At 43.1% G+C, this 25,160-nt stretch overlaps 1 protein-coding gene across 2 annotated transcripts; it reads left to right on the top strand.

Moving 5' to 3' along the window:
* Positions 1-7,265: 7,265 nt before the first annotated feature.
* Positions 7,266-24,836, top strand: LOC109903902 (saccharopine dehydrogenase-like oxidoreductase). Of its 2 annotated transcripts, XM_020500912.2 has the most exons (12): positions 7,266-7,761; positions 12,318-12,430; positions 18,531-18,611; positions 18,800-18,929; positions 20,785-20,834; positions 20,979-21,109; positions 21,223-21,340; positions 23,291-23,410; positions 23,518-23,574; positions 23,694-23,805; positions 23,896-23,977; positions 24,061-24,836. In XM_020500912.2, the coding sequence occupies exons 1-12, from the start codon at positions 7,563-7,565 to the stop codon at positions 24,149-24,151; spliced, it is 1,284 nt and encodes a 427-aa protein (XP_020356501.1). In that variant the 5' UTR covers positions 7,266-7,562; the 3' UTR covers positions 24,152-24,836. The 2 variants fall into 2 exon arrangements, with proteins under 2 accessions (XP_020356501.1, XP_031644185.1); XM_031788325.1 differs by lacking the exons at positions 7,266-7,761; positions 12,318-12,430 and adding an exon at positions 13,865-13,964.
* Positions 24,837-25,160: the final 324 nt, after the last annotated feature.

The following is a 25,160-nucleotide window of genomic DNA, read 5'->3' as shown; positions in this document are numbered from 1 at the left end:
GGACACTTACCACTCTGCAAATTGGTCCGATATCACTTACTCCTCGTCGGAAGAAGAAGACGAGCATTACAGAATCACCCACCAACCAAGGACCAAGCAGATTGGTAACGGGCTGCAGCAGCGATCTCTGGACTCCTGGACATGGGAGGAGATTCTGGATGGCAAGGGACCCTGGGCATAGGCTGGAGAGTATCGCCGCCCAAAGGCAGAGCTAGAGGCAGCGAAAGCCGAGAGGTGGGGCTTTGAGGAGGCAGCACGGCAGCGCGGTTGGAAGCCCGAGAGGCAGCCCCAAAAATGTCTTGGGGGGGACACACAGGGAGTGTGGCCAAGTCAGGTAGGACACTTGAGCCAACTCCCTGTGCTTACCGTGGAGAGAGAGGGACCAGGCAGGCACCGTGTTATGCCGTGAGGCGCATGGTGTCCCCGGGGCGCAGGCATAGCCCGGTGCGTTACATAGCAGCGCCTCGTATCGGCCGGGCTAGGGTGGGCATCGAGCCAGGTGCCATGAAGCCGGCTCAGCGCATCTGGTCTCCAGTGCGTCTCCTCGGGCCGGGGTACATGGCACCAGCCCTACGCATGGTGTCCCCGGTTCGCCAGCACAGCCCAGTGCGGGCTATTCCACCTCCCGGACAGGGCCAAACAGGAAGGATATAACCCCACCCACTTTGCCAAAGCACAGCCCCCACACCACTAGAGGGATATCTTCAACCACCAACTTACCATCCTGAGACAAGGCCGAGTATAGCCCACAAAGATCTCCGCCACGGCACAACCCAAGGGGGGGCGCCAACCCAGACAGGAAGATCACATCAGTGACTCAACCCACTCAGGTGACGCACCCCTCCCAGGGACGGTATGAAAGAGCCCCAGTAAGCCAGTGACTCAGCTCCTGTAATAGGGTTAGAGGCAGAGAATCCCAGTGGAAAGAGGGGAACCGGCCAGGCAGAGACAGCAAGGGCGGTTCGTTGCTCCAGAGCCTTTCCGTTCACCTTCCCACTCCTGGGCCAGACTACACTCAATCATATGACCCACTGAAGAGATGAGTCTTCAGTAAAGACTTAAAGGTTGAGACCGAGTTTGCGTCTCTTACATGGGTAGGCAGACCGTTCCATAAAAATGGAGCTCCATAGGAGAAAGCCCTGCCTCCAGCTGTTTGCTTAGAAATTCCAGGGACAATTAGGAGGCCTGCGTCTTGTGACCGTAGCGTACGTGTAGGTATGTACGGCAGGACCAAATCAGAGAGATAGGTAGGAGCAAGCCCATGTAATGCTTTGTAGGTTAGCAGTAAAACCTTGAAATCAGCCCTTGTCTTGACACAAAGCCAGTGTAGAGAGGCTAGCACTGGAGTAATATGATCACATTCTTTGGTTCTAGTCAGGATTCTAGCAGCCGTATTTAGCACTAACTGAAGTTTATTTAGTGCTTTATCCGGGTAGCCAGAAAGTAGACCATTGCAGTAGTCTAACCTAGAAGTGACAAAAGCATGGATTCATTTTTCTGCATCATTTTTGGACAGAAAGTTGGTCTATTTTTTGTTTTCTTGAGTAAGGCAGCTCCAAAATTCAGGTGTTGCAGCCTAGCTCAGTGCTTTCTGTGGTGCAAGCCAGCAGAAAATACGGAGTGTTGCACCGTGATTGGCTCACTGTACTGTCGCTCATGGGGACACTACGTCACCGACAAGTCTAAGGATAGAGCTAGAGAATTCTAGCCCCTTGGGTGCTGCCATAGAGTTACATTAGAAGTGCCCATCTAAGAAGGCTCAAGGTCATTGGCTACAGATAAAATGATAAACATTCATTATTGGCTATGCTGTCAATGAAACATGATTTGTGCCACGCTCAAAACAGCTGTTAACTCGGAACTATAACCTGTTTTAGAGAAATGTTCTCATTGAATATTGTTAGAGCTTTCATTGTTTATATGCCCCCTTTATTTATCCTACGCTTCTGACTTGGTGTACAGGGAGAACACTGTAAGAACGGCCCATGTTCTGAATTCTGTCGATGGTACATTTCAAAAGTGCTAAACAAAATAGTTATATTAACTACATCAATCCTAGCTCGCTCATTAATGTCTTAATTTAAATTCCAGATTGCCTCTTATGCGCTTGTCGTCCGCTTATGTCATAGTTTGAACATCTCAATTATCAGCAGAAATCATATTTGTTTTAACAAGTCAGACATATCAGCGAATGTTTTTTTAAAGGCAGTAAATGAGGCTGAATGAACTGTTTCACTGCCAGACAAGGCTCCGCTGATAGCCAGGTGTAGCAGTGGTAATATGTTGGACTTCTTTTGGGACAGCTTTATGTAGGTCTAAACAGTTTGTGGGCACCGTTTGTCACCGTTATAGTGCAATTGCTGGCATGCATCCCACTTATTTTGTTTGCCCCACCAAGATTTACATGCTAAAATTGCCACTGCATAAACATGATCTGCGGTTGTGAGGCTGATTGGATGTAATGACAAGTTCTCTAAAATGGAGTTGGAGGCGGCTTATGGTAGAGAAAAGAACATGCAATTCTCTGGCAACAGCTCTGGTGGATATTCCTTCAATCAGCATGCCAACTGCACACTCTCTCAAAACTTGAGACATCTGTGGCATTGTGTTGCATGACAAAACTGCACACTTTAGAGTGGCCTTAGCACATGGTGCACCTGTATAATGATCATGCTGTTTAATCAGTTTCTTGATATGCCACAACTGTCAGGTGCATGGATTATCTTGGCAAAGGAGAAATGCAATTTTACAGAGATGTAAACACATTTGTGCACAGAATTTGAGCGAAATAATCTTTTTGTGCACATGGAAGATTTCTGGGATCTTTTATTTCAGCTCATGAAACATGGGACCAAAAATTAGCATGTTGCGTTCAAATTTTTGTTCAGTGTATATTATACCTAACCCTTACTTTAACCATTTTACATTTCAACTTCAATAGGGTAAGGACGTCCCAAGGATTCCGGATGACATTGACCATGAGCCAGGTGCCCTGCTCTGTCAGACGTCTCAAAAGAAAAGTGACATAATTAAGCATAAAGTAGTATTCTGTTTTCCCATGCAAAAGTGGTTGCTTTTGATAAAAACCCTTTATCTGCCTTCCCAATGAAAAGGATTTATAAAATGCAAAGATTTATTTCATGGAAAAGAGATGTTGTATGTTTCCAGACGATGCATCATGCTGCCTTGTGACAAAAGGAACGAGAGGCGCAGATTACTTTTTCGATTCAGAAGGGCGCTCCTCCTTCCCCACTTTCACCCGATGACTTGACAGGCTTTAACCCGGTTCAACTTGGGCCAGTGTAAAATAACTCACAGATTGATTGAGCATGCATTTCTTGACCCTTGTTGATTTCGAAACTAGCGGTTTATGTCATTAGCTAGGTTTCCATCCAATTGGCGCCAGATTTTCAAGCGAATATTCAAAAATCTGCATAAAAACTATATTTACATTTTCCCACCATATGTTTCTGTCAAATTGGCTTGTTGCAGATAAAAGGATTTGCGTTATGAAGTAGTGCACATAAAATACTGTGTGTGTGTATATATATGTATATATATATATATATATATAGTACCAGTCAAAAGTTTGGACACACGTACTCATTCAAGGATTTTTCTTTATTTTTACTATTAGCTACATTGTAGAATATTAGTGAAGACATCAAAACTATTAAATAACACATATGGAATCATGTAGCAACAAAAAAAAGGTTAAACAAATGTCACACCCTGACCATAGTTTGCTTTGTATGTTTCTATGTTTTGGTTGGTCAGGGTGTGATCTGAGTGGGCATTCTATGTTGGATGTCTTGTTTGTCTATTTCTATGTCTGGCCTGATATGGTTCTCAATCAGAGGCAGGTGTTAGTCATTGTCTCTGATTGGGAACCATATTTAGGTAGCCTGGGTTTCACTGTGTGTTTGTGGGTGATTGTTCCTGTCTCTGTGTTTTGTACCAGATAGGACTGTTTTTGGTTTTCCACGTTTATTGTTTTTGTAGTGTTCGTGTTTATCTTTTGTTATTAAACATGAATCAAAGAAACTACGCTGCATTTTGGTCCGCTTCACCTAAAGAAAACCGTTACAACAAATCCAAATAGATATTAGATTCTTCCAAGTAGCTACCCTTTGCCTTGATGACAGCTTTGCACATGCTTGGCATTCTCTCAACCAGCTTCACCTGGAATAATTTTCCAACAGTCTTGAAGGAGTTCCCATATATGCTGAGCACTTGTTGGCTGCTTTTCCTTCACTCTGCGGTCCAACTCATCCCAAACCATCTCATTTGGGTTGAGGTATGGTAATTGTGGAGGCCAGGTCATATGATGCAGCACTCAATTACTCTCCTTGGTCAAATAGCCCTTACATACCCTGTAGGTGTGTTTTGGGTCTCAAATTTGGACTCATCAGACCAAAGGACATTTCCACTGGTCTAATGTCCATAGCTCATGTTTCTTGGCCCAAGCAAGTCTCTTCTTATTATTTGTGTCCTTTAGTAGTGGTTTCTTTTCAGCAATGCAAGCACGAAGGTCTGATTCACGCAGTCTCCTCTGAATAGTTGATGTTGAGATGTGTCTGTTACTTGAACTCTGTGAAGCATTTATTTGGGCTGCAGTCTGAGGTGTAGTCAACTCTAATCCTCTGCAGCAGAGGGAACTCTGGGTCTTCCTTTCCTGTGGCGGTCCTCATCAGAGCCAGTTTCATCATAGCGCTTGATGGTTTTTGCGACTGCACTTGAAGAAACTTTCAAAGTTCTTCAAATTTACGCATCGACTGACCTTTGTCTTAAAGTAATGATGGACTGTCGTTGATCTTTGCTTATTTGAGCTGTTCTTGCCATAATATGGACTTGGTCTTTTACCAAATAGGGCTGCTTCTGTTTACCACCCCTACCTTGTCACAACACAACTGATTGGCTCAAACGCATTTAGAAGGAAAGAACTTCCACAAATGAACTTTTAACAAGGTACACCTGTTAATTGAAATGCATTGAAATGCTGGTTGAGAGAATGTCAAGAGTGTGCAAAGCTGTCATCAAGGCAAAGGGTGACTACTTTGAAGAATCTCAAATATTTGTTTAACACTTTTTTGGTTACAACATGATTCCATATATGTTATTTCATAGTTTTGATGTCTTCACTATTATTCTACAATGTAGGAAATAGTAACAAAAATAAAGAAAACCCTTGAATGACTAGGTGGATCCAAACTTTTGACTGGTACTGTGTATATGTATATATATATGTATATATATATATATATATATGTATTTTTTTCTTCAGATTTTTCAGGGGGTGCTACAGCACCCTCAGCACCCCTACTTCCCGCAGCTATGCTTACCTGCATGAAGAATGATTAGAAAAAGTCATTTTTTGGCAAGCTCTGTTCCCTTTATTTTTAATTACCCACGCTGTGCTGCAGTGACTTCATTCACAAGGCAATGAATAATATTGTCAGTCATCAGACTATTGTGAATTTAATCTAGTCTTTAGGCGTCATCTATTATTATAGGCCTATGTGTAAAATTACAGTCGTTTTTATATAAGAAATAACATATTTTCCTAAAACTGCTTATAACACAGTTATCTATTAATCTCTCCTCATTCGTCTTTCAAATACCCATGTGGGGTTGTATGCTCCTGAAAACCAATGAGTAGATGTGAGAGGCGGGATTTACAACGCGTCAAGCGTCTCAAATAGAACCAAGTTCTATTTTAGAGCTTGGTTACACAGATGCTCGTGCTCGAGCTCGAGCGGTGCGGGTGAAATGATTTAATAACATAAATATCTACATTTATTTTGCAATGCCCGTGCAAGCAACACTACCACTATTGTCACTATGAAGAATGGTGGATAGAGGGCAGGATAGACAGTTAGACTGGTAGACTATATTGACCTGTGTGGTATAGTTACCGCACGGAAAAGCGTAGTGCATAACCACACCGGCCACCGGTACCACAATAGTGGTAGGTGGATCATTTGTCCAGATCTGCAATATGCTAACTAGCAATCATACCACACATAAAATCATTCAAAGCTGCACCAATTTTCAATATAAGCGGAGAGCCATTGGGCATCAGTGAAGCTCCCCTACTGATCTTGTTTAGGGATAATACAATTATCCTACCTAGACTAGCCTACAACTCCACATTGCAATGAATAATTGCATTACTGTTTTTAAGAGTACAAAATTCTACTCTAGGCTGTAAACTGCAGTGAAAATGTATTTTGAATAAGGATGCAAAAGCCCTATGATTTTAATATTTCATTCCATTCATTGCATTTGGATCAGTTGTAGGTCTACTCTGAACAGTTTATAAGGTATGAAAAGGCACAGTAGCATGCCAGTCTGGCTGCATTTTAAGTTCTGATACTGAGATGTGCTATCTGTTGCGGATCAGCATTCTCCCATGTCATCCCATAAGAATGTTCAGGAAAGCTTCAAATGCACTCTGCCTGCTCTCTGATCCAAGCGGCTGGCTATTCCTCGTGCACCTAGAACCCATAACTCTTCAATAGCCTATAGCCTAAATATTTGTTAATTTGACTTTTTTTTATGTATTACCTTTAATATATATATTTTATATACCTTGTATATGTGGCTTAAACACAACCAGTCACAATCTGATTAGGCTACTTGCTCACTTTCATCCAAAATATAATTCCAGCATCCAAATTGTGCAGATTGTGGTGTTGAAAAAGCAAACCATGATGTTGAAGTGCCGAAGTCTGTTTAGTTAATTGGTTGTGGTGCATTGGCACAGAAACTTGGTGGACAATTCCTTGAATATATGTTATATAATTATAAATATAGATCTGATTTGCACCTAGCTGATCATTGTCTGCAGCCGGCTCTGATCATAGTGTAGGTCGAATGAAACAGGCAGGGAGAGCTGTTAGCTTCTCAGTCGACCCTGAACCTTCTGGTATGTAGACCTGCACGTCATCTTCTGTACCACAGAAGCAGCTGTCCCTCATTACTACACCTGCTTAATTACATGACTTTTTTTTAGCCGACTTCTCCGTCTGACAGAGGGCGCACCTGACTATCGCCCAGGAGGCAGCCTGGTTCCAAATGGAATGCATCCAACTTTCATCCGGAGCAAAACACGCCTACACGGGCGCCCGGGCGGGATTAATCGAACTCCCGCGCTATCAAGCGATGATTCAAAATAAAGACAGATTGACAGCATAGACATCCAATTGTAAACCAAAACGTTTACAACCACACCTACTTTTCAGACATCAGCGTTTCAATTGGTTATGTCATTTAATATGTTAATGACATCAAATAACATGTTGATAACAAATACAAAAAGCTGTATTTAAACTAACGTCAATAAAACGCTTTGTTTGTGTATGCAGACCATTTTGCATCAGCGGTGTTTAGGTTTCATATCTTTATCAGTGCGGTCAAAGTCCGGCGACCGAGCATCATCATCAGACTACGGAAGTGACAGCTTTGCTATCTGTCATTTATATTAGCACGCTCCTTGCATTTCGCTCATTCCCATACCGTCTCGCGTCGTTGCGTTTCCCTGCGTATAACTAGTTGTAACTATGGCGAAGGTGGATACCTCCTCTAGCAGACCCTATCACATTGTTATTTTTGGTGCTTCGGGTTTCACCGGGCAGTTTGTGGTTGAAGAGGTGGCCAGGACCGTATCGGAGGGGCCGAATGGGACGCTGAAATGGGCTGTGGCTGGGAGAAGCAGACAGAAACTGGACAAAGTTCTAGAGCAGGCCGCCGGAACCCTCGGTACGAATCAATCAAATGTATTTATAAAGCCCTTTTTACATCCGCAGATGTCACAATGTGCTATGCAGAAACCCAGCCTAAACCCAGCCAAACAGCAAGCAATGCAATTGTAGAAGCACGTTGGCTAGGAAACACTACCTAGAAAGGCAGGAACCTAGGAAGAAACATAGAGAGGAACCAGGCTCTGAGGGGTGGCCTGGGCTGGGTGTAGATTATAAGAGTACATGGCCATTTAAGGCCAGATTGTTCTTCAAAGTGTTCAAACGTGCATAGATGACCAGCAGGGTCAAATAATAATCACAGTGGTTTTGGGTGCAGGAGTAAATGTCATTTGGCTTTTCATAGCCGAGCATTCAGAGGTCGAGATAGCAGGTGCGGTAGAGAGTGGACAAGGTAGCATGTCCGGTGAACAGGTCAGGGTTCCCTAGCCGCAGGCAGAACAGTTGAAACTGAAGCAGCAGCATGACCAGGTGGACTGGGGACAGCCAGGAGTCATCAGGCCAGGTAGTCCTGAGGCATGATCCTAGGGCTCCGGTCCTCTGGGAGGGGAGGGAGAAAGAATTAGAGGGAGCATACTTAAATTCACACAGGACACCAGATAAGACAGGATAATTCCACAATATATAACAGACTGACCCTAGCCCCCCTGCACATAGACTATTGCAGCATAGATACTGGAGACTGAGACAGGTGTGTCGGGGGACACTGTGGCCCCGTCCGACGATACCCCCGGACAGGGCCAACCAAGCAGGATATAACCCCACCCACTTTGCCAAAGCACAGCCCTCGCACCACTGGAGGGATATCAACAGACCACCAATTTACTACCCTGAGACAAGGCTGAGTATAGCCCATGAAGATCTCCTCCTCCGCCCGAGGGGGGGAAGCAAAACTGGAAAAGAAAGGTCACGTCTGTGACTCAACCCACTTAACTGACGCACCCCTCCTAGGGACGGCATGGAAGAGCACCAGTAAGCCAGTGACTCAGCCCCTGTAATGGGGTCAGAGGCAGAGAATCCCAGTGGAGAGAAGGGAGCCAGCCAGAGACAGCAAGGGGAGTTCGTCGTTCCTGTGCCTTGCCGTTCACCTTCGCACCCCTGGGCCAGACCACACTCAATCATAGGACCTATTGAAGAGATGAGTTTTCAGAGTCTGCGTCTCTTACATGGGTAGGCAGACCATTCCATAAAAATAGAGCTCTATAGGAGAAAGCCCTGCCTCCAACTGTTTGCTTAGAAATTGTAGGGACAATTAGGTCTTTAGAATTTATATCTTAATCAGTGCGCTCAAAGTCTGGTGACCGAGCATCATCATCAGACTGGCTTCATTGACATTGCCCTAAACTAGCTAATACAATTTATATTACACATTTTAATTTGGTCACGCTGGATGCTAACTAGAGAGTAATCCCAGTTAAATCAGGTCTAAAGTTTCCCGTAAATATGTTTACACTGTCCACGAGAGATTAACCAGTGATGACCTTTGGTCTAGTTAGTTGATTGACACCATTGTGCATTGTAATTGGATTTTCCAGGGGGATTCAAGGAAGCTTTCTTGACAGCTCGGTGTCATCGTGTCTACACTGAGTTTACTGTGTGTCATGCCAAACAGGACACTCACCTGGACTCATTTTAAACCTAGTCACTGTGTTGTATCAGTTATTGTACAACCAAGTGTTTTGACCAAGGATCTTCTGCACTTGCATTGCGCTTACTGCCCTAGGCTTGCAGAAAAAAAAGAAGTATACATCTCAATTGCACAGACATAAGGAATGTCTGTCAATAGTAGTTGTTGTGGTAGCTGGGAATATGTTGTCAGACCAGATATCTCACACTCTACAAAGTTCCAGCGCTCAATACATTCAGTATTCATTTGAAATTGGAGAGTGGTTGGCTTGCCAGAAAAGGGATAGCCTAGGTTCTCCTGGGGTTGGCATCAGGGAGAATGGAGCTGTGCTTGGTTCCTTCTGCCCTCCTGGCATAGCCCTCACCAACAGCTGTTTAAACATGCCCCTGCAGCGCAATAGGCTCTATACAAATCCACCCCCTGGCCTCTCAATGGTTACCCTGCCCAACAGTGACAGTCTACATGCCCCCCATCACATGGCCAGGTTGACATTTCAGACACAATTGTCATGGGTTAGGTTGAAATCTTCTAAATATAATACATTTGCAGGTATGTTAGAGACCTTGTTTGGGATATGCAAGAGACACGTAGTGTGCTTTGTCATGTGTGTACAATATGCCTTATTTGATAGCCATTCATCCTCCTATGGCCCATGTTTTGCCTCCATCATTGAGGTTTCAATAGGGCAGTGTTGTCCTATCTGTTATGGCTATGGCACAGAGTTCAACGTGTGCCTAACTTCCAACAGTCCATGTTTAGTCATGAGCTACAGGGGGTAATGTGCCATGTGCATTATAACATGTTAACTTATTCAGGGGGTTGATGCAAAGCATTGTGGGGCCGGGACGATAGCAGTATCGCTATACTCATTGGTGCTGTGGCAAGGAAACAAGACTTAGTGAAATATAACTTCTTTAGGAATGTTGGAAACCAACATTCTCTTGTAATACAGTATTTTACATACAGCAGGTTTTTAAAGGACAAAGGAGTTTGGTCGGATTGGTGTTCTCATTTCTGCAATGGAAAAGATATTGCGATATAGGCATTGTCCCGGCCCGACAAAGCAGCACAGAAAAGAGAACAAACGGTGTCTTGTTGATGCTCCTCAAATGTACTTTATTGAACCAGAATATAGCAGCTTTTAGTACTTAGATCTTTTATCTGGTCTACATTTGAAGGCAACAGTGACACGGAGGCTTGGGGAACACGGATAGCAATGTCTGTTTCCCCCCCAAGCTAAAGGATAGGCTATGTGCACACAGATCACACACACAGGCTACACATGCAGAATTCAGTTCAGGGGTCTGACAAACTCTTTGGTCACTGGGCTTTTTAAACCAGGTTGTTCATGTATCATCATAGTTAGTTAAAGATTCAAGTTGTATTAGTTGTATGTACAGGATACATAGTAAACACCGTCCAACGACATTCTGACTGGCAGGTTCCTTCTGGACAATGCAGCAACAGTAAGAAATAATACAAGATAAGAATAGGAACATGAAGTAAATGTCTCAGTAGAATAGAATAAACATTTTAGCATAAGTATTGTTAGGTTCTTATTTTTCAGAGTAAATAACTCACGGACGCTAGAGACGCTTTAACCAAGTTAAATCCTTCCCAAAGGTTCTGTACAGCTGTTTTCAGACACCATAAACATTTCTCTCCATCACAGTTACATACATCCTACTTAAGACACGCCTTCTCTCCAATCCTTACATCTTATGAAGAAAGAGGGTAACAGGGATACCAAACCCTTATTACTCCCTTAAGGGAATCTGTCCTCGCCCCCTGACCTCAGCCCCTCCTTCATGTAATCCACAGATGTCCATCTGTCTCCCCTGTATCAACACAGTGCTGTCCTCACCCCCTGACCTCAGCCCTTCCTTCATCTAATCCACAGATGTCCATCTGTCTCCCCTATATCAACACATCTCTGTCCTGACCTCAACCCCTCCTTCATCTAATCCACAGATGTTCATCTCTCTCCCCTGTATCAACACGGTGCTGTCCTCACCCCCTGACCTCAGCCCCTCCTTCATCTAATCCACAGATGTTCATCTCTCTCCCCTGTATCAACACGGTGCTCTGCTCCTGTCCCCCAACACATTCCACAGCTATCTATCATTCTACAGAGGTCCAGTCTCTTTCTCCTTTGATTCTATGCCTCTTTCCTATCATTTATTTAATATCTCAATGTTCAAAATGTCAAATCCAACAGTATAATACAGGAAGCCACAATTAATTTTTATTTGCATGTTTTGGGGAAGCATTTAGCAATCAATCATAAGAGTCTGGTAGCAGCAATTGTATGCGTGCTTGTGTGCTAAGGTGTGGAGAGTCAGAGCAGGTGCTCAGTCCAGTGAACGTGTTCAGCAATCTGATTGCTTGTAGATAGTAACTGTCTCTGAGCCTGTTGGTATCAGTCCTCATGCTCTGATACAGTCTGATGGCTTGTAGATAGTAACTGTCTCTGAGCCTGTTGGTATCAGTCCTCATGCTCTGATACAGTCTGCCTGACGGTAAGTGAGTAAACAGCTTGTGGCTGGGGTGTGTGGGGTCCTTGATGATGCTGCAGGCCTTCCGCAGGCACCGTTTCCAGTAGATGTCCTGGATGGGTGGGAGCACGTTCCCAGTGATGTACTGGGCCATCTTCACCACCCGCAGGAGGGCCTTGCGGTCGTGGACGGAGCTGTTCCCGTACCAGGCCATGTCGATGGTGCAGTGGTAGTATTTGGAGAGGACCCGGGGTGGCAATGCTGAATTTCTTCAGCCGCCTTAAGAAGTAGAGACACTGTTGCGCCCAGTGGTGGTGGTGTTGGTCCGTGACAAGTCCTCAGTGATTTAGTTAAACACATAATGATGTGTGGTGTATTGGTAAGTATGTTTATAATGTAAAGGTGAAATGACTGAGTCCTCTGCTATGTTATTAGGTAAACCGGAGCTGAGGACTGCAGTGGAGGTCATCGTGGCTGATGTGGGAGAGCCTGACTCTCTGGCTGCCATGTGCAAACAGGCTGTCATTGTTCTCAACTGTGTGGGGCCAGTAAGTACTGACTGTGGAGATGCAACACACACACACACATTTTAAATACTGTAGACACACACTGTGTAAGCACTGCAAAGACACAATGAGTCTGTCATAAGTAAGCAGTATTTCAGTGCTGCCTCTACCGTTGTGTTCGTATATAAGACTGTCTTGATATCAGACCTGATTACCACTCTTGCTCTCCTGTTGTGCCATGGGGCTGCAGATAGTGGCCTGATAGCAGTAAGGCCATAACCTCACAGCTTGTGAAACACCTGCAATGATGATGATGGCTATCACCAGTGCACCTTGTACACACACACACATACACACACACATCCATTACAGCAAAGGACACTCTACTGGTGTGTACTAGATATAGCTATCTACCATTGTCTCCCGCACCTCTTCTTCTGTGGGGTTTATGGGGTTGGTATCTAATGTTATGGTGCATTACCGCCATTTACTGTACTGGAGCGCCCTTTGCCTCCCATGTACAGTGGGGCAAAAAAGTATTTAGTCAGCCACCAATTGTGCAAGTTCTCCCACTTAAAAAGATGAGAGAGGCCTGTAATATTCATCATAGGTAGTACACTTCAACTATGACAGACAAAATGAGAAAAATTCCAGAAAATCACATTGTAGGATTTTTCATGAATTTACACTTTCAACTGTCTCCTGGGGTGTGTTCAGGAGAGTACAATGTCACAAGTCATGTCTGAAGTGTAAAACTACTAATGACTCAACAATTCATGCCTTCTGGGAATGCTACAAAATTCTAAAGTTATGTTGGAAAGATGGGTGTCAGAGATATTGTAATGTAAATATACTTTTAATTTGTCTATTTCAAGACATGGCACATGAGGGTGCAGTGAGATATCCTATGGGTTGGACAATACTCTTCTTGTAAATTTATCTTTCAAAAAAAGTATACTCAAACTGGAAATCTGCCAATCCTCTGTCTTTCACATAATGGAAAGGTCAAATGCTTTATTGTCAATTTTTTTTTAGCGCGTGGGCGACAGAGAAACCAAATCATGCAGTTTGAGGCCATGTGACAAAGTTATATGAAGGCGATGGTAGTGTGGGCTTGACAGGGTGTGATGTTTGTATGATGTAGTCGTTTGTATGTGTTGTGTTGCTTATAAATAAATAAAATAAGGAGGGTGCGACGTTAGACAACGTTTCTATAGAAATGTATTGTTCAGAACGGACAGGTCTAAATCCCAAATGGACCCCTGGACCCTATGCACAGATCTGAGAGGATTTCACAGGGCAATCAATATGGTAATAGCTCCACCTTTCCCTCTGATAAGACTAGGTGAAAGTTTCACCATATTCTTTATATCAGAAGTTTTCAAAATATGGCATGCCTCCCCAGAGGGGCACCAGAGTTTCAAGGGAGGTGTGAAAGGAGAGCCAAAACAAACTGTATTCGGGACACACTAGATTAGTCAGTCTGCGGTGGAGGTCATCGTGGCTGATGTGGAAGAGCCTGACTCTGTCTGCCATGTGCAAACAGGCTGTCATTGTTCTCAACTGTGTGGGGCCAGTAAGTACTGACTGTAGAGCCCTCCACGGGCATGCATTTTAAACCCGAGCCCTACTCATGCATGTGACATTCAGGCCCTACCCTACCTAGGCCCGATTGCTTCTTCCCAATTTAAAGCCCTGCCTGAAGTCAGAAATAACTTCCTTCTTTAGTAAATCCATTAACTCCTCCTCTGTCAGTCATTCGCTCCCTGCTACAGGCATCTCGCTCTGCATGCACTATGCTCATGGCGTTAGCTAGTTAGCACACGTATCCATAGCAACAGCTCCTCTTGACTGCCCTGCTCAATAGCTGCTTTTTAAGTAAACCCCTGCAGTTCCTTCACAGAAAACACATTCTGCAGAAAATAGCTTAATTTTCATCAGATGACAAAGTGCAAAGCTATTTAGATGGCAGCCGCACAGGTAAATTAGCTTGAAAAAGCTAAAAAAAAAGAAAAAAGTATTTTTTGAAAAACAATACATGGACGACATATTTCTAATGCTTATCATAGAAACAATGTAGCCAGCTACATTTCCTATTGTTTTGCTTAAAGATGCAATATGCAGAAACCGCTCAGCCATTTCCTGGTTGCTAAAATTCTAGTGGTTTGCCTAATTTCAGATTGTGACCAAAAAAAGCAATCATTGTGTAGAGAATCATTGTACCATCTAAACAGCTGTGAAATATATTTTATAACCAAATGTTGTATTTTAAGCTGGTGTAAAAAACGTAAAAGACCCTAAACTTAAGACCGGGCAGCATAGAAATAGCGCACATTGAACAGATCTACCATTTCTTAGACTTGCTTCCAATTAGGATGTCAGATTCATTTTTAAACTCACTTTTTTTTTATGTGAATTTGGTCAGGTCGCCTAAAAATGTACATATTGTAGCTTTTTAAAGTTGATCTTGCATTTTCGCAGAAAAAAAGTAGGCTGGCTACCTCTACAAAAGTCGGGAGTGCTGTCTGTTTATAAACTCTATAAACGTTCTCTCACTGTCAACTGCATTTTATTTTCAGCAAACATAACATGTAAATATTTGTATGAACATACAATTCAACAACTGAGACACAAACTGAACAAGTTCCACAGACTTGAATGTTTCCCTGAACAAAGGGTGGGTCAAAATCAAAAGTAACAGTCAGTATCTGGTGTGGCCACCAGCTGCATTAAGTACTGCAGTGCATGTCCTTCTCATGGACTGCACCAGATTTGCCAATTCTTGCTGTGAGATGTTACCCCACTCTTCCACCAAGGCACCTGCAAGTTCCTGGGCATTTCTGGGGGGGATCCAACAGGTCCCAGATGTGCTCAATGGGATTGAGATCCGGGCTCTTCACTGGCCATGGCAGAACACTGACATTCCTGTCTTGCAGGAAATCACGCACAGATCACGAGCAGTATGGCTGGTGGCATTGTCATGCAGGAGGTTCATGTCAGGTTGAGCATGCAGGAAGGGTACCACAAGAGGGAGGAGGATGTCTTCCCTGTAACCCACAGCATTGAGATTGTCTGTAATGACAACAAGCTCAGTCCGATGATGCTGCAACACACCGCCCCAGACCATGACAGACCCTCCACCTCCAAATCGAACCCACTCCAGAGTACAGTGTAACGCTCATTCCTTCAACGATAAACGCGAATCCGACCATCATCCCTGGTGAGACAAAACCGCGACTGCCCAGTAAAGAGCACTTTTTGCCAGTCCTGTCTGGTCCAGCGACGGTGGGTTTGTGCCCATAGGTGACGTTGTTGCCGGTGATGTCTGGTGAGGACCTGCCTTACAACAGGCATTCAAGCCCTCAGTCCAGCCTCTCTCAGCCTATTGAGGACAGTCTGAGCACTGATGGAGGGATTGTGCGTTCCTGGTGTAACTCAGGCGGCAGTTGCCATCCTGTACCAGTCCCGCAGGTGTGATGTTCGGATGTACCGATCCTGTGCAGGTGTTGTTACACGTGGTCTGCCACTGCAAGGGCGATCAGCTGTCCGTCCTATCTCACTGTAGCGCTGTCTTAGGCGTCTCACAGTACGGGCATTGCAATTTATTGCCCTGGCCACATCTGCAGTCCTCAAGCCTCTTTGCAGCATGCCTAAAGCACATTCACGCAGATGAGCAGGGACCCTGGGCATCTTTCTTTTGGTGTTTTTCAGAGTCAGTAGAAAGGCCTCTTTAATGTCCTAAGTTTTCATAACTGTGACTTTAATTGCCTACCGTCTGTAAGCTGTTAGTGTCTTAATGACCGTTCCACAGGTGCATGTTTATTAATTGTTTATGGTTCATTGAACAAGCATGGGAAATCGTGTATAAACCCTTTACAATGAAGATATGTAGTTATTTGGATTTTTACAAATTGTCCTTGGAAGATAGGGTCCTGAAAAAGGGATTTGTTTGTTTTAGTTTTTTTGCTGAGTTTAGAATGCCCGTTGATGATATCTCATCTGAGTGGAGAAGTGCAACTTAAGCACACAATTAGTCTGATGAAGAGCAGAAATTTCAACAGAAAGCATTTTAGATATGCTTTTACAAAACGCAGCAACATATTTCATAAAAATGTATTTACTATAGTAGTTCATCTTAAGTGGCTGAAATGATGTTGTGTTAGCTTTCTGCCGTGTTTAGGAAGTCAAAGCCCTTTGGATGAATTATCTTTTGATTTCCTTTTTTTTCTCCTCTTCGTTCTTTGCCTGTCTGCTCCTCCCCCATCTTTTCTGAGCAGAGCAGGCAGGCCCGTTGCCCTGGCGACTCCAGGCTCCACACAGACACAGCGTGTACACATGCTGCTCCAGAGCCATTACTGTTTTTCCTTCCAACAAGCATGTCATCTTTGTTCATTTGCTCAATTTCTCTAGTTCACATTCGCTTGTAAATATCCAAACTCTGTTCTACAATACATAGCCTACCACATATTAGGCATGGCAGAAAAACATAAAACAAAACTGATTTAAATGTCTTTGGTACATAATTGGTCTAGCCTATACTCCAAAATTCAAGTAATGGCATTTGAGTGTGGACTGTTATTATGCATACTGGATGGACAGGTTGCCTTTTGCTATTGCTCCAAAAATCTATATCCATGAGTATGGGAGATAACGTATTGCCCTAGGCGATTCTGTTAGTTTATTGATTGTGCAGGGCGGCTTACATTTAGCCTACAGGGAATCTGTATTTAATAGTTTTACATTTTCATAATTAATTGGGTGACCCATTTACTTTTTCAGCTATACAAAATATCTGATCCAGCATGCATATCCTCCTCCTCTCTCTCCTTTATTAATGTATCGAGCGTGCAGAGGGGCTGTCAACATTTTAGTGAAACCCTGTTACTATCAATGTTTTATACAGGTTTCATTTGGTTTCTTAAATTAAGCGCTGGGTAGCTTCAGAAGCAGGGTTGGCGAGTCCATGGTTTACAGAGTTTGGGCGGAAAATGACCTGTTGCGCAGCGAGAGTATGCTTCTCAAACAGTGGTTGATGCGTGGAGTGAACTAAGTGTTTATATATTCTTTCTCATTTGCTCATATTATGCACAGCTCCACTATAAAACCTAAGCAGCCTATGTTGCGTTTTAATATTTTTGTATAATACAACAATTTCAAAGATTTTGCTGAGTCACAGTTCATATAAAGAAATAAGTCAATTTAAATGAATAAATTAGGCCCTAATCTATGGTGCAGCCATAGGGAATAGACCCACCCACTGTAGAGTCAGGCCAGCCAATCAGAATGAGTTTTTCTCAACAAAAGGGCTTCAATACAGACAGAAATAATCCTCAGCACCCCCCCTCCTAAAATGATCCCGCAGGTGAAGAAGTCGAATTTGGAGGACCTGGGCTGGCGTGGTTACACATGGTCTGAGGTTGTGAGTCCGGTTGGACTTACTGCTAAATTCTCTAAAACGATGCTGGAGGCAGATCATGCTGTTTAATCAGCTTCTTGATATTCCTGTCAGGTGGATGGATTATCTTGACAAAGGATAAAATACTCACCCACAGGGATGTAAACAAATTTGTGCACCAAATTTAAGAGGAATAAGCTTTTTGTGTATATGGAAAATTTCTGGGATCTTTTATTTCAGCACTTTAAATGTAGTATTCATATTTTTGTTCAGTGTAAATTAATGTATTACTTGTTTAAAATGTAGATGTTCCAAAGGCGTGCATCAGTGGCTTGTATGCCTGGAGATGTTAAACTTGTTCATGTTAATTAATGGTCAATTACCGTGAGACTGGCAGTCTCTTGCATGACAATAACCGGCTGACAGAATGTCATGACCGCCACAGCCCTTGGTGCGCCTCCCCAGGGGGGCACCAGAGCGTTTCAGGGGAGGTTTGAAAGGAAAGCCGAACCGAGAACTGTATTCTGTTCACGCTAGATTAGCCAGTCGAGAGAAAAGCGATAGCTGTGAGTGTAACACACAGTTGCATGGTCCAGCAGTGACCAGACATTGAACATGACATGAAATCATAATGACTTCTAAAGGCCTTCGTACAAAATGTATAAATAAATTATATTGGAGTATAAATTCTACTGTAGTGACACAAACACCTTGGTGAAGGGGTTTTGTTTATGTGTTTGTGTGTAGTACAGGTTCTGGGGCGAACCTGTGGTAAAGGCATGCGTGGAGAACGGGGCACACTGCATTGACATCTGTGGAGAACCCCAGGTAAGTGGACAACATAACACTCACAAGGCTTCAAGCCCTAATTGACCCTGATCCCTACACTACATCACTCCTGTAGAGCTGACAGGACTTGATAGTCGGAAGCAATATCTCACACACACACACACCACTTGGTGTAATGGGAGGCCTGCTGGATGCCATGCTGTTCCCTATTGTGTGTGTGTGTGTAGTTCCTAGAGAGTATGCAGTTGAACTACGACAGTCAGGCAGCTGATAAAGGAGTGTACATTGTGGGGGCTTGTGGCTTCGACTCCATACCTGCAGACATGGGAGTCCTCTACACCAGGGACCAGTTCAAAGGTGTGTATGTGTGTTCTCTCCCTGAGGGTTTTTATACAAATATTTTAGGGGGTAGATCAGCTTTAATATTGCAGATAGATGGTAGCTTCCATCAATGTAATTATATGCATAATTTCCAATCCCCCATATATATTTATTTGTATACAGGACCAGTCAAAGGTTTGGACACCTACTCATTCCAGGGTTTTTCTTTGTTTTACTATTGTCTACATTGTAGAATAATAGTGACGACATCAAAACTAGGAAATAACACATGGAATCATGTAGCAACCAAAAAAGTGTTAAACAAATATCAATATATTTCAGATTCTTCAAAGTAGCCACCCTTTGTTTTGATGACAGCTTTGCACACTCTTGTTATTCTCTCAACCAGCTTCATGAGGTAGTCACCTGGAATGCATTTCAATTAACAGGTGTGCCTTGTTAAGTTAATTTGAGAAATGTATTTCTTAATGCGTTTGAGCCAATCAGTTGTGTTTTGACAAGGTAGGGGTGGTAAACAGAAGAAGCCCTATTTGGTAAGAGACCAAGTCCATAATATGGCAAGATCGCACTTTTTGGTCAAAGATCGCAAATGTCCTCTGGTCTGAAGGAACAAAAATAGAACTGTTTGGCCATAATGACCATTGTTATGTTTGGAGGAAAAAGGGGAGGCCTACAAACTTGACTCAGTTACACCAGCTCTGTCAGGTGGAATGGGCCAAAATTCACCCAACTTATTGTGATCCTAACTGACCTAAGACGGGGAATCTCTACTAGGGTTAAATGTCAGGAATTGTGAAACACTGATTTTAAATGTATTTGGCTAAGGTGTATGTAAACTTCCAACTTCAACTGTACATATATACACAGTTTACATGCACCTTAGCCTCATCTATGTATGTATGTAATGTGTGTGTATATATACCAAGTTTACATACACCTTTTTACATACAGTTTTTCACAATTCCTGACATTTAATCCTAGTAAAAATTCCCTATCTTTGGTCAGTTTAGATCACCACTTAATTTTAAGAATATGAAATGTCAGAATAATAGTAGAGAGAATGATTTATTTCAGCTTTTATTTATTTCGTCACATTCCCAGTGGGTCAGAAGTTTAAATACACTCAATTAGTATTTGGTAGCATTGCCTTTAAATTGTTTAACTTGGGTCAAACGTTTCAGGTAGCCTTCCACAAGCTTCCCACAAATTTTACACCAGCTCCTAACAGAGCTGGTGTAACTGAGTCAGATTTGCAGGCCTGTTTGCTCGCACACGCTTTTCAGTTCTGCCCACAAATTTTCTATAGGATTGAGGTCAGGATTGAGGTCAGGGCTTTGTGATGGCCACTCCAATACCTTGACTTTGTTGTCCTTAAGCCATTTTGCCACAACTTTGGAAGTATGCTTGGGGTCATTGTCCATTTGGAAGACCCATTTGCAACCAAGCTTTTAACTTCCTGACTGTTGTCTTAAGATGTTGCTTCACTATATCCACATAATTTCCCACCCCATGATGCCATATATTTTGTGAAATGCACCAGCCCCTCCTGCAGCAAAGCACCCCCACAACATGATGCTGCCACCCCCATGCTTCACGGTTGGGATGGTGTTCTTCGGCTTGCAAGCCTCCCCCTTTGGTTGCAAGAATTTAGCATAATTTAAATTGAAAAATTCAATGTTTTGAATCTGCCGTCATTTTGCGTACCTGTTCATAAACCATGTGCCATGGAATCGGTCATTGCAAATCTCTTCCCAACTATTTTGCAATCTATACATCTCCCTGAGGTTAGTTTACTTCAGCTGTTTATGTGTGTGTGCTCTCCTTTGGGTGTGTGTTTGTGTGTCACAGTTGTGTTCTTCTCTTATCACAGGAACACTCACAGCTCTAGAGAGCTTCCTGACAGCCAGCACAGGACCTGAGGTAAGACTCCAATACCCATAAACCCACACACTGCCCTGGCCTCATTTGTCCTGTAAACAGTAAATCATTGTAATCCCTGCCTCATCCTTGTAAGAATCCGTTTTAAAAAGTTTGTTGGTACTCCATTCTCTGTCTCCGTCTCAGGGTGGTTCTATCAATGACGGGACATGGAAGTCAGCCATCTATGGTTTTGCTGACAGCGGGAAGCTGCGGAGCCTCAGGAAGAAGTTTGGACACAAACCTCTCCCTGTGGTGGGCTCAAAGATCAAACGCAGGTACAGGGAGCTGTGTGTGTGTGTGTTTGCGCTTGCACGTGTGTTTCTTTGATATTAACTTTACATTGTGTGTGTGTGTGTGTGTGTGTGTGTGTGTGTGTGTGTGTGTGTAGGAGTGCCCTGTTCTACAGCAATGAGGTTCAGCAGTATGCAGTTCCGTTCATGGGAGCCGACCCCTCGGTGGTGAAGAGATCTCAACGCTTTCTGCTGGAGGAACACCAGGAAACACCTGTAGGTCTCTTTCTCACACACACACACACACAGAGATAATTGAGTACATTTAGTTGATGTAAGCCTTATTTATGTTAAAACGTCTTTAGGATCGGACTCTTTTGTTTCAATTTCCTCCTAAAATGACATACCCAGATCTAACTGCCTGTAGCTCAGGACCTGAAGCAAGGATATGCATATTCTTCATACCATTTGAAAGGAAACACTTTGAAGTTTGTGGAAATTTGAAATGAATAATTGTGCCGAATTGGTCAATTGATACATCGTCAACTACATAACTATAGAGAACATTTTTTTATTTATTACCATAGCATTTTTTGTATGTTTACACACTCCCAGGAATGTCAAACATGATGGATCATTAGCTTCCCTACAGAAAATACACTAACTAACCTTCACACATCTAGATTGCCGGGCGGGGTGGGTGTGGAGCCAGAGACAGCAGTGGGGTCAAGCTGTAGACCCCAGTTCCTACATTTGAATATAGAAATATATTTTTATCAAACAAAACTACACTACACTTTATCTCTGGGACCCTCAGGATGACAAATCAGAGCAAGATCACTGAATGTAAGGACATTATTTACCTTCAGAGGTGAATATATCAAACCAGTTGCTGTAATAAACGTGTTGTTGTGCACTCTCCTCAAACAATAGCATGGTATTATTTTTATGTAATAGCTATTGTAAATTGGACAGTGCAGTTAGAGTAACAAGAATTGAAGCTTTCTTCCCATGTAAGACATGTATATGTCCTGGAAAGTTGGCAGTTGTTTACAACGGCATTCAAGTCAAAGAAAGACACGCTCTGGTACGAATAACAAAGTATTTTTTTTTTTTTAAACCTCCCGCTTTGGGCTCTGTGTCAATGTGTAGTTACTACATACATAATCTTAGGTGTAAAGTCCTCTGTTTAGGGGACCTGCGTGGTTCTGTAACCAGTTACGACTGAGCGATAGCCCTGGTTCCCACAGACACGGTAGTATGTTTTTTGCACCTGTGTGACATAGGATGTGAAATCTGAAACGACTTGAAGCTGGGATATCCCTCCTACCATTTCATTCCGTTTTCCGACTGTCCATCAACTCCTTGCTGAGCCCTGCATCACAGCCACTGACAAAGCACATGCCTGCAATCCTTACATTGTAGCACAGCATGGGAGAGTGGTTTCATCACTATAGCACATTGAGATCGGTTTGTAGCCATTCATCTAAAATAATCCATGGATTTTAAACACTTTGTTTGTCATAGATGGACAAGATTATTATGAGATGAAAGGTGAGTTCCTCACGAGTTCAGGAAGCCAAGCTACAGCTCTGTGACGTTCATAGCGATGGGGGCAGATGTTTTAATCGAGAAATCTTTAGAATATATGCACATTTTCTCTAACACTAAACATACAAGTATGTATTTCAGTTATGAGGAAGGTTACATCTTATAGTTAGTGCTTTTATCATTTGAAAACATGTCATTTCAAGCCTTATTCATACATTTTTGTTCCATAGGAAATACGTCATGTACAGTAAAATATTTACTGTGTACTTGAGCTTATGTTCAAGTGTCTACACCTCAGCAATTTAACTATGTTTACCTGAAAGGTGAGATTTGAACCATTCATGGAGTACACCACATTACTAGTTGTTTCAAATGATGTAGTTCCATTTAAAAGGATAATCTATGAGCAGAACGACTGTTTCACCTCAATTAGCCATGAATTCCCTAGGTTTGAAAGTGACTTCTTGAAGCTATGCCATGCAATTTTCCCTACATTTCCTCCCTTGTGGGCCCAGCCCCCTTGCAATTAAAATTCTAGCTAATGAGCTTCAGCCCCCCTTTCTCGCTCACTCTCTCTCTGGGCAATCCACACATTTAGTGTGATGTGGCTCTCATGTCCAAACTCAGTTGAGAAATGGACCTCTGTGACCTGTTTGGCCTTTTGTGTGACCCCAGGTCCAGTATGGTGCGTATGCAGGAGTAGGAGGTGTGGCCAACATTGTCAAGATGCTATTCGCTGGGATGATGTTCTGGTTCCTGGTCAAATTTAGCTTTGGACAAGACCTGTTGATTAAGGTGAACAAGGACACACACACATTGATATATATATATATATACACACACAAAATGAAATCCTCAAACCTCTCTCACTAACTATTTTCCACCCTCTTCTCTGTCTTTAGTATCCAGAGTTTTTCTCCTTTGGTTTCTTCTCCAAGGATGGACCGACAAGAAAGCAGGTACAGTTTTATGAATATATCTTGTTTGCAAAATTGCCAGTGATTGCTGTGTTTGAGTGTCACTCAGATGGATGGTTGGTCCTTCTAGTCAGTGATTGGTGTGTTTCTGTGTCACTCAGATGGAGGGTTCGTCCTTCAAGTTTGTCTTCTACGGAGAAGGTTACACTGAGGGACAGGACCCCAGCCAGGGACGACCCAATGCTAAGATCCGCACACTAGTCCAAGGACCAGGTACTTGAACACTCAAAAACTTACTAGTCCAAGCCCTCCACGTAATCTGTCGCCGCTGGTGTTAACACAATGCTTCTCTCCCTGTTTCAGAGGCGGGCTACGTGGCCACGCCAATCGCCATGGTACAGGCCGCTATCACCATCCTGAACGAGCCCACAGCCCTCCCCAAGAAGTGAGTTCACACACACAGGGTAGTGTTTGTGTGGCTGTTATATTACATCTGATGCATGTTATCTCAACCTCCTCTCTCTTTAGGGGAGGTGTGTACACCCCAGGAGCAACCTTTGCCAAAACTAAGCTGGTGGAGCGTCTCAACAAGCATGGCATCCAGTTCTCTGTCATCTAATGTGTGACCCCTGACCCCCATGTCATCAGCACTTATCACTAGATGGTCATGCTGCAAAGTGAAACTTGGCTAGCGGCAACATTTTGTTAATCAGGGTTAGGTCTAAGATTACGTTTCAGTGTTTAAAATCTGATTTTTTTGGGGGGGGGGGTTCCTTTCAACTTTGCAACATGGCCCAATAATGAAGACCTTCTGCTTGTCTGACTAGTTTTTAAAGAGACAGTTTCCTTCTTGTCAAATAATGGTGCCCCCGCTCTAACTCGCCAATGGACGTGCAGTTTGTCATGGCTCAGTAGATTAATGCCTGTGAGTGCCTGTTTCTCTCAAAAAAAAGCTTGACTGCATTATGATGCTTCTGTCGTTCCTCTGATCAATACTTGTTTAATTTCCAAGCACTGTCTGAAACCTACCTTACTTCAAGAGGATCAGAAATTCCTCCTTTGAACGATGGTGTGCTGTAATCAAATATAGTTTAGCAGGATCTGTTTCAGAAATGATCAACAAAGTAGTGCTGCTTGTTAAATGGTTGTTTGGGTACTACATACACACAAAGCTGGGATGATCCTTCCCACAACTTTGCAGTGTCTTCTGTGATTCACTGAGCGTGTGTTGGACAGGTTCTGTTCTCCTAGGGCTGTAGGTCTTCTCTACTTGGCTGAATAAAACCCAACACTACTGAAATAAACTAGCCTCGTGTCTGATTCCTCACTTGACCAGTCAGTTTAGTTTCACAGAGGTCCCGGTCTGACAACTCTAAAGGGGGAATTAAATCCGTATTGCAGAAGATCTGCAATAAAAAATTAAGGTAATTTCAGTTTGAGCCGACGTGCAGCGTTTGCCGTGAATGCAGTCTCCGCAAACGCGGGAACATTGGCTTTATTTTGGCTCTACAGTTAATATTTGATGTAGTTGGCTCAGAACTATTTCAAGTGTTGAGGTATATTGAAATGTAAAGCAGTGTTGATGGACGTAGGCCCATTGAAATACATTGAATGTGCATGCAGGATAT

The sequence above is a fragment of the Oncorhynchus kisutch genome, linkage group LG14 (genome assembly GCF_002021735.2).
Source record: "Oncorhynchus kisutch isolate 150728-3 linkage group LG14, Okis_V2, whole genome shotgun sequence".
NCBI classification, from domain to species: Eukaryota; Metazoa; Chordata; class Actinopteri; order Salmoniformes; family Salmonidae; genus Oncorhynchus; species Oncorhynchus kisutch.
This window is presented reverse-complemented; position numbering and strand designations above follow the sequence as displayed.